General features: G+C 35.2%; 1 protein-coding gene across 1 annotated transcript; it reads left to right on the top strand.

Moving 5' to 3' along the window:
• Window positions 1-1,038: 1,038 nt before the first annotated feature.
• syf2 (SYF2 pre-mRNA-splicing factor) lies at window positions 1,039-15,096 on the top strand. Its single transcript, XM_056471532.1, has 7 exons — window positions 1,039-1,116; window positions 1,492-1,590; window positions 6,300-6,425; window positions 9,829-9,946; window positions 10,197-10,287; window positions 10,575-10,673; window positions 14,685-15,096. Exons 1-7 carry the CDS (start codon window positions 1,099-1,101, stop codon window positions 14,848-14,850), a joined length of 717 nt encoding a protein of 238 aa, XP_056327507.1. The 5' UTR covers window positions 1,039-1,098; the 3' UTR covers window positions 14,851-15,096.
• The last annotated feature ends 1,395 nt before the right edge of the window (window positions 15,097-16,491 follow it).

Genomic DNA, 16,491 nt, shown 5'->3' with positions numbered 1-16,491 from the left:
TGGGCCCAGAGTGTGCCAAGAAAATATCCCCCACACCATTACACCACCAGCAGCAGTCTGAACCGTTGATACAAGGCAGGATAGATCCATGCTTTCATGTTGTTGACGCCAAATTCTGACCCTACCATCCGAATGTCGCAGCAGATATCGATACTCATCAGACCAGGCAACCTTTTTCCAATCTTCTATTGTTCAATTTTGGTGAGCCTGTGCCAATTGTAGCCTCGGTTTCCTGTTCTTAGCTTACAGGAGTGGCACCCGATGTAGTCTTTTAAAAAAAATTATCAAAAAAATTATTATATAAAACAATAAACAATAATAATATTGTAAAAAATCAAGTTAGAACAATAGTTTTTTATAAATTAAAACAAACAATTTACCTTTTATATAGATATGGAAGATAAACTAGAACTGGCCATCTCACAATAATATCTACTTTTATATAATAAAATATAAATCTAAAAAAAAAATATATATATATATATATATAAAGATTGTGACACTAAAATATGCCTACATGTAAGCTATATTAAAGAAAACTAAGTGGATTGTATAATTATAGATCTACCTATGTAAGAAATAGGAAAAGTGATGATTTACTATAATATATTAGTTTTCTTATATGCCAAAAAAGTGCTATATCATAAAACACTGGTGTTTGGTCTTGTGTGTTTGAGGGTGGCTTGTTTTTTTGTTCCATCTGGGTTGCAGAACAAGCACATCAGTTCATTAGAGTGGCTTCTGATCTAGAGGTTGCTTTAATCTGAAACTGTAAACTCAAGTTAATTACATCCTCTTAAAGAGAACTTAATTGGACATAATCAGTCCAGAGGAACAGAGGAGTTCACTATAACGGCACACAGCAGATGAGCAGAGTGTTTGAACCGCTGCAACTTCATTCAACCGTATAAACATATTTTAATAAGTTTATATTTTAATAAGCAAGGTTTTATTTAAAACCGTGTCTCTCTATGCTTTTTATTACTTGGTGTTTAACTAATATGGTGGGAAACTCATTGAAAGCGGAACTACGTATTAGGGGATTAGAGAGCAGTCGAAGTGATATGCGTGACGCACGTCCTCTACGAGAAAAGCAACATGGCGTCTAGCGAGGAGGTAAACAAACACAAAATTTTAAATATTCTAAGTGATAACCTAGCATGTGTCTTTATTTTTGTTACATGTGTGTATTATATTTATGTATCTTGAATACTCATGATTGCTGGCAAAATTGTCGGCTCAGTGTGTCTGTTTTCAGAACGTTGTTCTTATTGTCATCGTTGCTAACAGTGCTAACGCCAGTCTCTGAAATTCTGTCACAGAGTTCAGTATTTAAACTGCTGACAATGAGTCAGATGTCTGATTAATTGTGTTGTGAGTTGGTTTACTAAATGTTATGTGAAATATCGGTCATTTTATTCCTCTTTAGATTTAATTTACATGACATTTACTAAGCCTTTTATGTGGTTTATTATTATGTTTACCCTACAGGTTGTTGCTCCCAGTAATGAAGAGGAGGTTACAGAGACTCCAGCAGCACAGAAGAGGGAAGAGAGACTCAGAAAGTTCAGAGAGCTTCATTTCAAGAGGGTGAATACATTCATTTGACCTTAAATCATTTCAATACATGGACTCAAAATTTATCAAAGAAGATTTGTTTATGAAGGTAATGCCTAGTTTACAGGTATCGTTTGGGGTATTTCCATACCGGTGCTAAATCGATACTTTTAAAACGGTACCCATGCCTGAACCGAAAAACTTTTTAGCCATAAAATTATCATAAAATTAAAAAAAAATCATCATGATTGAACAATATAAACATTTTAATAAGTTTAAAGTAAACATAAATTCGTGTTTTATATATTAGAATTGCATTAATATATTTCTTTTGATCATTTGTTTGTAAGCATGAATGCAAGATTTGCATTATGCTATTAACATTACATTAGCTTACTACTAACCTGTGGATCAAAATCAGAGAACACCTTTTTTTCAGGGTTAGGGGCTTGTGACTACTTTTACATGGACATCAGCAGTGGTGTAGTCCTAAAAAAATAGGTGGTGTACTATTATCCACCCAATCCAAATTTTAAAAGTAGGCAAAGAAACGACGAAAGTCAATGTATCCTTGATTCATTTGAGTTCAGGAGCAGGATTTTGCCGCTGTTTTATATAAAATTTAAAGGGGACTGAGGCGGTCATTTAGTAGTGTACAGGTAATCGCAAAGGTGTTAGGGGGGCGGAATGGAAATATAGGAGGGCTAAAGTGACGCCCATGCTGTTTTACAATTTTACTTGAACGTTTCAGCAAGACATCATTCAGATGATTTGTTGTGATCTTCGAAAAACTCAAATACTCAATGCACAAAAATTAGGTAAGTCTAATCACCAAAACAAGTGAGTATACCGAGAGTATGATCCTCAGAAGTCGTAATACCCAAACAGCTCGTGGAAAAAAGTAGGCATACTGAGTATACGTGCGTATAGCAAGGACTACATCACTAGACATCAGTGATCTAATGATTTGCCTTAATCTGAATTAGACAATATTATGATTCAGGTGTTTACACGAGTTGCTTTTTGAATGTTACATTCATGATTCCCAGTTACATGTTATATCACATAGATCCATTAACGTCAGTGCGTCACCAGCCTAAAAATGTTTCCTATAAAAAAATCACTGTTTACGTGGTAGAATCTTGATCAGAATATTTTCTAAATCATATTAAAATCAGTATTGGTGTCCATGTAAACGTACTCGCAGAGATGGGTTGTAACGAATTACATTTACTTTGTTACATTTACTTGAGTAAAATTATTGGGTAACGTGTACTTTTTGAGTACATTTAAATACGTGTACTTTTACTCTTACTCAAGTAAATTATTAGAGAATAATCATTACTCTTATTTCACTACATTTGGCGGCGTTCCTCCGTTACTGTCAAATGATAATAAATATGATTCAAATGACTTGTGTGCAAATTTCGTGAAGTGCCGCAATGGAGAGGTTGTGTCGCGAGATGTTGCTATAAAGACGAGTCGCCCGCTTTCGCTTAAAGCGTTAGAGCCTATCTTAGAATGATGACTCGAGGAAGACGTGCGAGTTTATACTGCAGTCACACCATGGCTTTCTGTGGTACTGACAAGGACAGTCACGCTGTCAGTGCAGTGAGTTTATCGGACCATGTCACCCTTTGCCTTAAGTTCAGTCTAAGTTTTCACTCCAAGATGTCAACAAGAATAGTTTGATAATGCTATGCACGCTGTACATCGAACTGACTTTACAACATATATATGAATTCCAGCTCCAACCTGAAAAAACACAGTGGTAAGTGTCAAAATTATCCCAATTTTAACCTTATTAATGGTAACTAGCGGAGAACTAAAGGAACTGCTGTTTAATAGAATAACTATAAGTCATTCACACTGTTAACCATTAAAAATTTTACATTTAAACATTTTTTTTTTACATATATATATATATATATATATATATATATATATATATATATATATATATATATATATATATATATACATACATACACGGCACGCACATGACAGTTGAAAGTATCACATACCAGGCGTGCACATTCACATGTTATTTAAAATGAAAGTATTCATATGGCACTCTCGGGCATGGCAGAAATATGAACAGTGTCCTGAGTCGTTGCTGGGCACGGCGGACGTGGGCCAGTGTGTGAATATCACCCTGATAGAAACCTATGTTTAGAATTCTAAAATGCACGGCGCTGCGTGGTGCGACGCTGCACGTCATCGAGCGGCGCTTCTGGTGTGCGACCTGCTTTACGTTCTTGTTGCAGCACTGGAATTAGGCACCGAAATTCATATGCTGATTCGGTCCAGTGCAACCCTACAAGTTTAACATGTCTTGGGTTTTTTTGGTGAAAGGAAACAAATCACCTTTTAGACATTGAGATTAAGTTGGTTTTATATTCGCACATTTATTTAGTGACAACTTGTGACATGCTCACTATATTGTTTATCATGGTACTTTTAATATTCGATCTAAAAATAATGCAAACAAGACTTAAAAACAAAATTGCCTCAATCTTTTTGACCTTGTAGCCATATTCACCTGCCGTGGCCACTTGTGATTGTGGTAAAGTTGGTTTTATATTCGCACATTCAGACTTTCTCCTTAATAATACAGTTTCAGAAAAGTATTCTTTGCGAATTATTATTATTATTATTATTATTATTATTATTATTATTATATTATAACATTTATTTACCAGGAAAGACACATTAAGATTAAAAATCTCTTTCACAAGAGCGTCCTGGCCAAGATTAGCCAGTACACATGGGTCTAACAGACAACAAACAAAAAACAATTGACAGTTAACATGAATCACACTCTGACAAACAAACTATTCAAAACATCTACAAGCCTGTGTTTCAATTTCTAAATCATTTATCCTCTTTTTAAAAGCATTTAGTGAAATCAATTCTTTAAACTGCAACTTTGTTTGTAGATTATTTCATGCAGAATGTGCTGCATATTTAATAGTAGTAATAAAACCTAGCTTTTGCTTAGGTTGTTTTGAATTTGAAAATAATATAAGTTTTGTTTTATCGGCATCTTAACTCTGATAAGTTATGTTGAAGTACATTAAAAGCAATCTGTAGTTGAGAAAGGGCCAGATTGGGTGTAGATGCAGCTGTGTATATGACCGTATCATCAGTGGAATAATAAAAATTTGCATTTTTGATATTTTATTCACTATTGTTTATATTTATAGATAGTTAGTTAGTAAGTAAAAAGAAGAGGCCCCTGTACTGAACGCTGTGGAACTTTAGTTACATTCAAAGTACTAGAAACAAGGCAACAGGGAAATCATATTAGCAGCCCATGACTATCAAAGTACAACATTGTTCACAGTCAATTACATAGTGATAATGTTGTTTTCAATTAGGGCTGCACTATATATTGTTTGAGCATCGATATCACATCGCAAGATATGCATTTTTGAGTTTGGATTAGATTTGACCAGAAACCAAAGGTCAAATCACATGAGATTTGTTGCGACGCTGCAGAATTGAACCATTATAAAGTGAAAGTTTATCATCTGCAAAGTGTTTTTAGGGTCTGTGACTGTATGAGCATTTTAAGAGGGTTTAAATCATGTTAATAGCGCATAAAGTAGTTTAAAAAGGATTCATTTTAGTTTATATGTTGAAGACTATGCAATGTTATTTTACATTTTATTACTTTACCTCAGTACTGTATTTTAATATATAGAAAATATATTTCATTTACTCTGGTCAATGTGTTTACCCTATTGTTTCTTTGTGCAAATTTCTGAGTGGAAATGATTATGTATTATTAATTCTACACTTAATTCGCATATATGTGAATGTTACTGAAATGATGTGTTTACACAAATCTTCTAAAATGGCTGAAATGATGTATTCTGCAGGCCAGAACAAAAGTTGGCGATGTCCCTTAGTTAAAGGGGACCTAATATGCCAAAAATTACTTTTATAAGGGGTTTAAACACAGTCGTCTGGGAATATAACCAGCTTCTAATGGTAAAAATTGAGTCTTTTTAATTTTATTTATATATATATATATATATATATATATATATATATATATATATATATATATATATATATATATATATATATATATATATATATATATATATATATATATATATATAGATGTAATTATCAAAAATAATTATATAAAAAATAAACAACAATAATAATATTGTAAAATCAAGTTAGTACAATAGTTTTGTCTCTCACTTCATTAAAACAGTCTGCAGAAACACTTTGATTGACATTCTCCCTTTTTACGTGTCATCAGAGGCGGAAAAACTGCACACTAGTGCTGATCTCTCCCTCATTAGCAGAGGACATTAGATGTTTTTGAATCTGCCACTATGCTGATACATGCATTTATAACCCCACCCCTTTTTGAAGAGCAGAATCTGTTTTACATTTAAAGCGACCGTCACCAAAACGGCCCAATTAGGATCAAAGCCTAAAAGGCATAGTTTCAAATAGAGTTATAAAACATTATTTGTATGGTATTTTGAGCTGAAACTTCACATACACCCTCTAGGGACATCAGAGACTTAATTCTATCTAGTAAAGGATCATAAATAATTGGTCCCTTTTAAGAAATGAAACAAAAATAAAACATAATGTAATTTGTTTATTTATGTTTAAGTTTTTCAAGCCTCGGTTTTCAATTTTGTCTCTTTGCTAAATTCTTTGCAGTGTCTATATTAGTGTCTATAATAAATGTAATTGTTTTCTGTTTGTAGAATGAGGCCCGTAAGCTGAATCATCAGGAGGTGGTGGAGGAGGACAAGAGATTGAAGCTGCCGTCAAACTGGGAGGCCAAAAAAGCGCGTCTAGAGTATGAGCTCTTGGTGGACCAGAAGAAAAAGGTACTACTTTTGAGTTCAAACCTGCAGTCCTTTATACACCACCAAACGCTATTGCAAAATAACGAAACCATTGCTTACAAAGGCTGTGTTTATTTGAAGAAAAATATTGTCAAAATAGTAATATTATGAGAAATATAACTGTTGTCTTTCTCTTGTAGTATTTGTTTAATTATTGTGAGACAAATCAGATCATTTTCAGCATTATTATTCAAATTCCTTGTCTCACGTGATCCTTCAGAAATCATTCTAATGCTAATTTGCTGCTCAACACATATTTCTGATTATTATTATTATTATAAGTTCTAGAATTTGTTTTGATAAATAGATAGTTCAGTAGTACAGCTTTTATTCAAAATATAAATGTTAGTAGAAACAATTAAATCTTCAATAATGATACTCAAATTGTCATTATTTATAATATTCATTCACGTCCATAGTATAATTTTTTTGGACTACTGTGCATATTATTTGCGCTACTGTATATTTATTTACATATATATATGTCAATGGCTGCCGGGTTCCAACTAGGGGTTGCACTGACTAATCAACTAGTCTACTTTAATGCTCTGCCGTGATGCTTTTTGATTGACATCGACCAGTCGCACTGCGCAGATCATGTGGTTTGACCTGAACTACATGGCAGCTTTACACACGAAGGCGGTTCACTGAATGAAATTGCCCTCAGATTATATAAAGTAATTTTTAAAATGTTATTTTTCTTATGTCAGCGTCAAAGTTTCATGTGAATTAAATCGTCAAAAAGATTGCAGTTAGACACAGCCAAACACATATACGCAACGATGGAAAGGTAATGTGATTGACTGTTGTCCTCTGAGGAGTGTATCTGAGCTGACCAGCTGACATATTTTGTGAATGAACCCTGAAGTGCACAAAAACCGTGACGTACGCAGCCACGGAGGTGTGACAAACTTTATAGCATGTGTAATATAATCCCTGGTGAACGCGGTGAAGATGTGCCTCGAGGAGACATATGATAACCATGATGAGCAGTTATCGCGAAACACAGCCGACTTGAGCAGGATTTTGAGATTCTTTCTCGCGAGCGCATTATCATAACGGTAAATTATACGTATGAGCAGGACCGTGTAATAAGGCTTAATGTTATAGTGCAGCCTTTGTCTTTTGTGCGTTATTTTGTCATGAAATAACCTGATGATATGCTGATAACGTATGCATTCTGCACTAAAATATGTTGTTGTTACATTCTTAGGAGTACGTGCAGCGATGACTGCATTTATTTAGCAGTAAAATTAGCCTGTGTGCTAATGTTGCATTATTAATGAAATGAAAGTGTTGACAATGCATTTGTTTTGTACTTAATTTAGTCATTGTAATGTTGCAGTGTTTTTGCAATATGTTATGAGCTGTCAAACAGCTTTTGTATATATTTCCTGTTAATCAATCGCAAATTGTGACATGTTGCAAAATAATTGCATCTTGTGTTTTATTGATGACATCACCAGCAACTAGTCGACCTTGATGTTGATAATAAAAGTCGATTTCTCAAAATCTAAAGTTGTTCAACCCCTAGTTCCAACATTCTTCAGAATATCTTCTTTTGTCTTAAACAGAAAAAAAAGTCATCAAGGTTTGTTAAAAATACATTTTTGGGTGAATAAAAAATAAATAAACAGACCCCAAATTTATACATTCATACATACACACACACACACACAAATGTATATATATATATATATATATATATATATATATATATATATATATATATATATATATATATATATATATATATATATATATATATATATATATATATATATATATATATATATATATATATATATATATATATATATATATATACACACACATATACACACACAGAGCTTACATTTGTTTACGGTTTTATTTGCTTTTATTTTTGTTAATATGTAATTTAATGTAAAATTGTTAATTTTTTTTCCTACAGTATTGCTTTAATGAGAGATCAACTCTCCATTTATGTTTAGTTAACTGGTGATCCGAGAGACCTTTAGTCAGGACAGATAACTGCATAGTTTTAGATACATGACAGTAATTGTTTTTTTTAAAAAGTCAATTGTTTTTCTTAGTTTTTTTTAAGAAATGTTTTGTTAAATAAAAAGTATAGTATACAGCTATATTTTGCTTGTTTTGGCACATTTAAAATTTTTGGCTAAAAAAATAATTGTTCGGTGTGGTCGGAGATAAATTTGGTAAATCTTTAATTTTGAGCTCTGAAAAGACATGTGAAATAAACACTAATTGCAATATAACACTATGAAACCATGACCCATTTGCTCATGCTCATTGAGCAAGCTCATACACAACACACAAAGTGAAGTGAATGAGAAGGCAAGTGGACATAATACAAAATTAAATAAAGTATTTTAGCATGTCAAAGTCAAATTTATGCATATAAAATATATTTTCCCAACAACAAAATTATGTCTAGTGAAAATGGCGAGTTGTCAAGCCCTCTATATCTATCCATCTATCTGTCTGTCTGTCTGTCTGTCTGTCTATGCGTCTATCTGTCTTTCTATCTGTCTGTCTGTCTATGCGTCTATCTGTCTATGCGTCTGTCTATCTATCTATCTATCTATCTATCTATCTATCTATCTATCTATCTATCTGTCTGTCTGTCTGTCTGTCTGTGCGTCTATTTATCTGTCTGTCTGTCTGTCTGTCTATCTATCTATCTATATGAATGAATGAATGAATGAATGAATGAATGAATGAATAATTGAATGAATTGGACAGATGTAACATCCATAACGACACTTTTTTTTTTTTTTTCCTGATAAATGTGTAAATATTAAATAAAATAAAACCAAGCATTTTTGTTCTATAGTGAGCCAACTCTTATCCTTTTGATTATCATTGTTTCTTTTGGGTTGTGCAGTTTAATTAACTGAATTTCTACAAAGTATGTTGTGTACTGTAAACATATTTTTTGTCACATCCATAATGCATGTTTATTCATTCATTCATTCATTCATTCATTTTCTTTTCAGCGTAGTCCCTTTATTAATCCGGGGTCTTCACAGCGGAATGAACCGCCGACTTATCTAGCACATGTTTTACGTAGCGGATGGCCTTCCAGCCGCAACCCATCTCTGGGAAACGCATGTTTATTTTCCTCATTAAAAATCTAAAAATGTTAATTGATATTTTTCAGGTCCCGTAACCCTGTGGTCAGTTGGTCTGGAAAATATAAACAGATGTTTCAATATAATGTTAACGTATACTTTCTATGCGAATTCAGGTTTTGAGTTTTTACTGCAAATGTCACATCCATAACGCTGGAGAAAGTGCCATATCACTCATCCATTTATTGTATTTATGTAGTCTGTAAAAAAAACTGAAGATTATGACCCTGTGATTTGTGTGTGTGTTTCAGGAGTGTGCAGAGCGTGGTGAGGATTACGACCGCGTGAAGCTCCTGGAGATCAGCGCTGAAGATGCAGAGAGATGGGAGAGAAAGAAAAAGAAGAGAAACCCTGATCCTGGATTCTCAGGTATAAAACAGTCATCATGAATATTATTATTAAATGACCTGATTAATCGGCTGCCTCTCTATTGGCTGAGAGCGAGGGGAAATATGGCTCCCATGTGTGACTCAAAACATGTGAAAATGAAAACATGCAGGGCTTGTGTTTCACGCCTGCTTATCATCGGTTCTGGCAATTATTAGCATTTTCCTTCTGTTGTTCTCTCTGTAAAAGCCTCTCCTCTAGAGCTGGACGTGTGTTTTATTTGTGTGTGTAGGGTATGCTGAGGCCCAGCAGAGACAGTACCAGAGATTGACGAAGCAGATTAAGCCTGATATGGAAAACTATGAGAAACAGAGAGAAGAGTGGTGAGAGTTCATTCATATTCAGTTTTTGTAAATCACACACTCATTGCATTTAAATTCATTGTTTTAAGTCAAGACTAAGACCGAGCAACTATTTGTGTGTTTTTGCAACTCATTAAGACTTTCAAGCACATATTGTTTCCTTATTATTATTCATTCACCTAAGACAAGCCTAAACCATCCTATGTACAAGATCAAAAACTAAATCAGCAACAATAGTTTAGCCCTACTCTACACAGTGTATGTATATTAAAAAGCTGATTGTTTGTCTATCTGTCCTTTGCTCCTAGTGGAGAAGATTTCCACCCCACCTCCAACAGTCTGATTTACGGCACTCACGTTCCCTCTAAGGACAGCATCAACCGCATGGTGGATGACGTAGAGAAACAGTAAGAATCTAAGAGTTTTTTTGTCTTTAGGAAGGTTTGATTTCTCAGAAGCAGCTGGTGACCAGATCTGTTTCTACATTACTACTGATTAGAGATGTGGGGATAAATTGTTCGAGAAATGAAGTCTGCATTGATTAAACTAGCCTAGAGTATCTTCCGCTGTTTGAAAACTAGCCTATAGCGCCGTCTGCTGTATAAAAACTAGCCTATAGCGCTGTCTGCTGTATAAAAACAGCCTAGAGCGCCGTCTGCTGTAGAAAAACTAGCCTATAGCGCCTTCTGCTTTATAAAAACAGCCTAGAGCGTTGTCTGCTGTATAAAAACTAGCCTATAGCACCATCTGCTGTATAAAAACATCCTAGAGCGTTGTCTGCTGTATAAAAACTAGCCTATAGCGCCTTCTGCTTTATAAAAACAGCCTAGAGCGTTGTCTGCTGTATAAAAACTAGCCTATAGCTCCGTCTGCTGTATAAAAACTAGCCTATAGCGCCATCCGCTGTATAAAACAGCCTATAGCGCCGACTGCTGTATAAAAACTAGCCTATAGCGCCGACTGCTGTATAAAAACTAGCCTATAGCGCCGTCTGCTGTATAAAAACTAGCCTATAACGCCGTCTGCTGTATAAAAACAGCCTAGAGCGCCGACTGCTGTATAAAAACTAGCCTATAGCGTCGTCTGCTGTATAAAAACTTGCCTATAGCGCCTTCTGCTGTGTAAAAACAGCCTAGAGCACCGACTGCTGTATAAAAACTAGCCTATAGCTCTGTCTGCTGTATAAAAATTAGCCTAGAGCTCCGTCTGCTGTTTAAAATCTAGCCTGGATCGTTGTCTGCAGATAACAACTAGCCTAGCAAGCCATCTGCTTTTAAAGTTAGTCTGCTGTAATAAAAACTAGCATAGAGTGCCACCTGGTGTTAAAAAGCTAGCCCCATCTGTTGTATAAAAACTAGCCTAGAACACCCTCTGTATAATAACTAGCCCAGAGAGCACCGTCTGCTGTCTAAAACTAGCCTAGAGCGCCATCTGCTAGCCTTAAGTGCCATCTGCTGTTAAAAACTAGCCTAGAGCACCATTTGTGGTTTAAAACTAGCCTAGAGCACTGCCTATAACACCGTCTGCTGTTTAAAAACTAACCTAGAGCACCATCTGCTAGCCTAGAGTACCATCTGCTGTTTAAAAACTAGCCTAGAGCGTCGTCTGCTGTATAACTAGCCTAGAGAGCACAATGTGCTGTTAAAAACTAACCAAGAGCACTGTTTGCTGTTTAAAACTAGCCTAGAGCACTATCGGCTAGCCTAAAGCGCCATCTGCTGTTTATAAACTAACCTAGAGTGCCATCTGCTGTTTAAAACTAGCCTGGAGCACCATATGCTATTTAAAAACTAGCCTAGAGCACCATCTGCTGTTTAAAATCTAGCCTAAAGCACTATCTGCTAGCCTAAAGCGCCATCTACTTTTTATAAACAAGCCTAGAGCGCCGTCTGCTGTCTAAAATCTAGCCTAGAGCGCCGTCTGCTATTAAAAACTTTAAAACTAGCCTAGAGCGCCGTCTGCTGTTTAAAAAACTAACCTAGAAGCGCCATCTGCTGGTAACAACTAGCCTAGCACTCCATCTGCTATTTAAAGTTAGCCTAAAGCACCATCTACTGTTTAAAACTAGCCTAGAGCGCCATCTTTAATTTACAGATAATGCATATGAAGCATCAGCACAGCTAAAGAATGATATCTTGTGAATTCCTGCAGTTCAATAGGACCCACCTGCATTTTATTCTGCCTGTCTTCCACGTCAAAGAGGTGTGTGTGTGTGTATTTCTGTATTAAGTAAAAATGTTTGATGTTATGCTATCCATTTACATGAACCTGGTTATTGATGTTCAGAATCGTCCAATTTGCTTGCAAAAAATGTGCAATCGGTATCAAGATTGCTGCATCAATGGGATGTTGGAGCGTTTGAGAGAAAGAGAGAGAGTGTGTATGTGTTTGTTCCTCAGTCCAGATGTGTTTGTGCCGTTGCGTGCATGTCACACATGGATGTGTGCGCCGCCGAGGGTTTGTTTATGCGCAAGACGCCATTCTTCTATTTTGGAGGAGCTGCTTTTAGCTTCTGAGAAACATTAGACAGGGCTACGGCTGCCAGATTGTGACGCACAAACACGCTTTGAAGATGTTTGAAGAAACGTCTGTGTGTGTGGGGGGCGTCCGAGACTCTTTGATGGACTTTGAAAACTGACATTGTCTGTTGAAGCATCAAAACTTGTAGAAATGAATGGATAAAGATGGGTAGAGATCACATATGCAGTGCTTGTGTGACGAGTTTACCAAGATTAATATTGTAAGTGGTGAGAGTTTAATGTACGTGCTGACCATTATATGTTGTAAAGACGGTGTTGTTTTACACAAACGCCGTTATGAATGGATAGAAACTATAGGTGGGCATAGATAATTTTTTTAATCTAGATTAATCTCACTGTAATCTTGGAATTAATCTATATTAAAATGGCTCATTTAATACGGAAGGCATTCAGAATATGTGTGCTACCCAAATAATGACTAAATATTAGTCTTTGAGATCGGGTTTCTCAAGCCAGGTGGTCTCATGACCAGGGACATCTCCTGTTTCCAAAATGTATCAGAAATTGCTTGAGAAACTGATCTACTATGATAATTTGATAATTGGTGATGAAAATAAATGATGTTCAATAAGATGTACTTGTGTTCACTAACTGTTTATGCAGCTAAACATGAATTTTGAACTGTAGGCCTACTTAAGCTCGAAACAACGATTTTTTTTTTTTTTACCTTAATGCGACTAAAGTCATAACTGAACTAAACAGAAATGGAATTAAGACGTGAAGTATGCTTATAATAGTGGCATTATTGAAGTAAACACCGCAATCAAACTATTACCGTCATGTAGGAATTTTCACCATATCTTCCGACAAGATCCACACACGAGGTAAAGGACCGCACACACACGCGCACACACACATTGCGAAATGCGGAAGTTTGTTTTTCATTTGGCGTGTGTTATTAAATTCCCTAACACTCTCACCAGTCCTTACTCCTTATTTGCGTCTTAATACTCCAGTTTATCATGGGGGCATGAATGAAATGTTCATGAGCAAATATGAAACTGCTGAACTGCAGTTAAAGTCACCCAAAATTACAGGAAACTCTAACATGAAAGCACTTCACGTAAACGCCTTAATTATATTATTGTCTATTAAGGCAAATAACTAGATTACAGATGTCCATGTAAACATAGTCAGTAGCGTCTTCGAAGTGTGTAAAAGATCCAGAAGGGCATCCTGCTGATTTGATTTAGAAGGGCACTTTTTTTGTCAGACGGCTCACCGGTCATGTATACTGTACATCCGCACTAAAATATCAAGGTGAAAGTCATTATAGCTTGTGTAGAATAGACCCAGCTCCCAACCCAACTTTGAGAATAGATTGCGATATTTTTTTTATCGTGCAATAAAAGTCTCGCATTAATATATATATATATATATATATATATATATATATATATATATATATATATATATATATAATTGTCTTTATATCACCCAAATATGACTGTGGACACTATACCTACACACAGTTCTGGCCAAACAGCTTACAAAAGATGATTTTCTTCATAGATGCCCTTTTAAAACTGTTTAAAAAAGCATAATAATTCTCATAAACCGTTAAATAAATTGGTTAAATTTTTGTAAAATTGTAAAAAATTATAATCACCAATAAATAGTGCACCAATAAATGTTTTTGTCACATTATGTAAAAAAAAAAGAAATATTAATTAATTTCTTTATAATTTTTATTATTTATTTTTTTAACTAGGTAAGTTCTTGCATTGAACATCTTTCAGCAGAATGGTTGAAATCATGTTTTTACATATTTTTTATTTTTTACATATCAGATGTTTTTTGTTTTTTACTACAGATCCCAGCTGATTTAAGAGATGGCAATGCGTGTATAATCTGCATGAATGCGTTTTTGTGTTTTAGGATCGAAAAGCGAGCGAAATACAGCCGTCGCAGAGCCTACAACGACGACGCGGACATCGATTACATCAACGAGAGGAACGCCAAGTTCAACAAGAAGGCCGAACGCTTCTACGGCAAATACACGGCAGAGATCAAGCAGAACCTGGAGAGAGGAACCGCCGTGTAAACCTGTCTGTCCGCTACACATCCAGAACTCAAGCACCAAGATTTTAAACAAATGCTTTTCCTTTTTTTCTCATTTTACTTCTTTAAACGACTGTAAAGTAAGTTTTCTGTCATGTTATATTAGTTTAATTCTGTATTGTAAGAGTGGATATCTACCTGTAAGTGTTTCTTGCTAATTTGTGTATAAATTAATTCATTTCTGCAGCAGTCGACCTCTGGGTCAATTAAAAACATTTTTCATATGAAACACAGTTGGTTTTGTGGTGATGTAAAGGCAGTAAGGTGAAATCATTGTCATTTTAGAGCATCAATATTCAATTCAACTCCTCTCTAGTTCTCTTGTGCAATGTACAATACAGAGGCATCAGTCTCTGATATACAGAGTAATGCAGTTGTTAGAGATGCAGTTGTACTACTTCACTCTGCATTTCTGAGATCTGTATTCTCTTGCAGCGAAACTGCTTCAAGAACAGCAACTTCAGAAAGCATGTTTCTCATTCATTATAAAGAACAATTTCAGGGCAAAAACATGGCTTTGGTTCTTTTGCTAACCAAAATCGTTCAGCAAAGTGATTTGGAACTGTAATGTGGTCAAAACCTGCCTGGAACTACTTTAGCTGTTCATCAACCAATCAGAAGCGTTGAACAGCCCTGTAATCATTCATTCATTCATTTTCCTTCAACTTAGTTCCTTTGTTCATCAGGGGTTGCCACAGCCGAATGAACCGACAACTGTTCCAGCATATGTTTTACACAGCAGATCCCGTTCAAGCCACAACCCAGTACTGGGAAACACCCATACACAGTCATTCACACACATACACTACGGCCAATTTAGTTTATTCAGTTCACCTATAGTGCATGTGTTTGGACTGTGGGGGAAACCGGAGCACCAGGAGGAAACCACACCAACATGGAGAGAACATGCAAACTCCACACAGAAACGCCAACTGACCCTGCCGGGACTCAATGACTTTTGCTGCTTGTTCAAACTACTTATTTAAAATGAGTAATTATTTAATTTTTTGGGACAACTTAATAGTTTGTGTTCGGTCCACTTAAACTTGTAAAACAATCAAGTTAACTTAATCGATTTGTGTTTGTGACATTTTATTGTTGGGATTTATTTTTTTATTATTTATTATTATTGTTGGGATTATTTTACAGTGTAATTATAGCAAATATTGCAAACATACAGTACATCTGGAAAGTATTCATAGTGCTGCACTTTTTCCACATTTTTTGTTACAGCCTTATTCACAAATGGATAATATTAATTTATTTCCTCAAAATTCTCCACACAATACCCCATAATGACAATGTGGGAAAAAAAAGATTTTTTTTAATTGTTTGCAAATTTATTAAAAATAAAAAAACCTGAAAAATCACATGTACATCAGTATTCACAGTGTTTGGCGTAAAGCTCTAAATTGAGCTCAGGTCCATTCTGTTTCCACTGATCATTCTTGAGATGTTTCAGCAGCTTAACTGGAGTTCACCTGTGGTAAATTCAGTTGATTGGACATGATTTGAAAAGGCGTACACCTGTCTATATAAGGTCCCAGCGTTGACAGTGCATGTCAAAGCACAAACCAAGCATGAAGACAAAGGAATTGTCTGTAGACCTCAGAGACAGGATTAT

Source organism: Danio aesculapii, chromosome 13 (genome assembly GCF_903798145.1).
Source record: "Danio aesculapii chromosome 13, fDanAes4.1, whole genome shotgun sequence".
Classification (NCBI taxonomy): domain Eukaryota; kingdom Metazoa; phylum Chordata; class Actinopteri; order Cypriniformes; family Danionidae; genus Danio; species Danio aesculapii.
This window is presented reverse-complemented; position numbering and strand designations above follow the sequence as displayed.

What these genes read in the sequence shown, in the direction of transcription:
- syf2 (XM_056471532.1), top strand. An exon ending in CCCTGATCCTGGATTCTCAG is followed by an intron (nt 9,947 to 10,196) that starts GTATAAAACAGT and finishes TTGTGTGTGTAG; the next exon opens with GGTATGCTGAGGCCCAGCAG. An exon ending in GAGAAACAGAGAGAAGAGTG is followed by an intron (nt 10,288 to 10,574) that starts GTGAGAGTTCAT and finishes CTTTGCTCCTAG; the next exon opens with TGGAGAAGATTTCCACCCCA.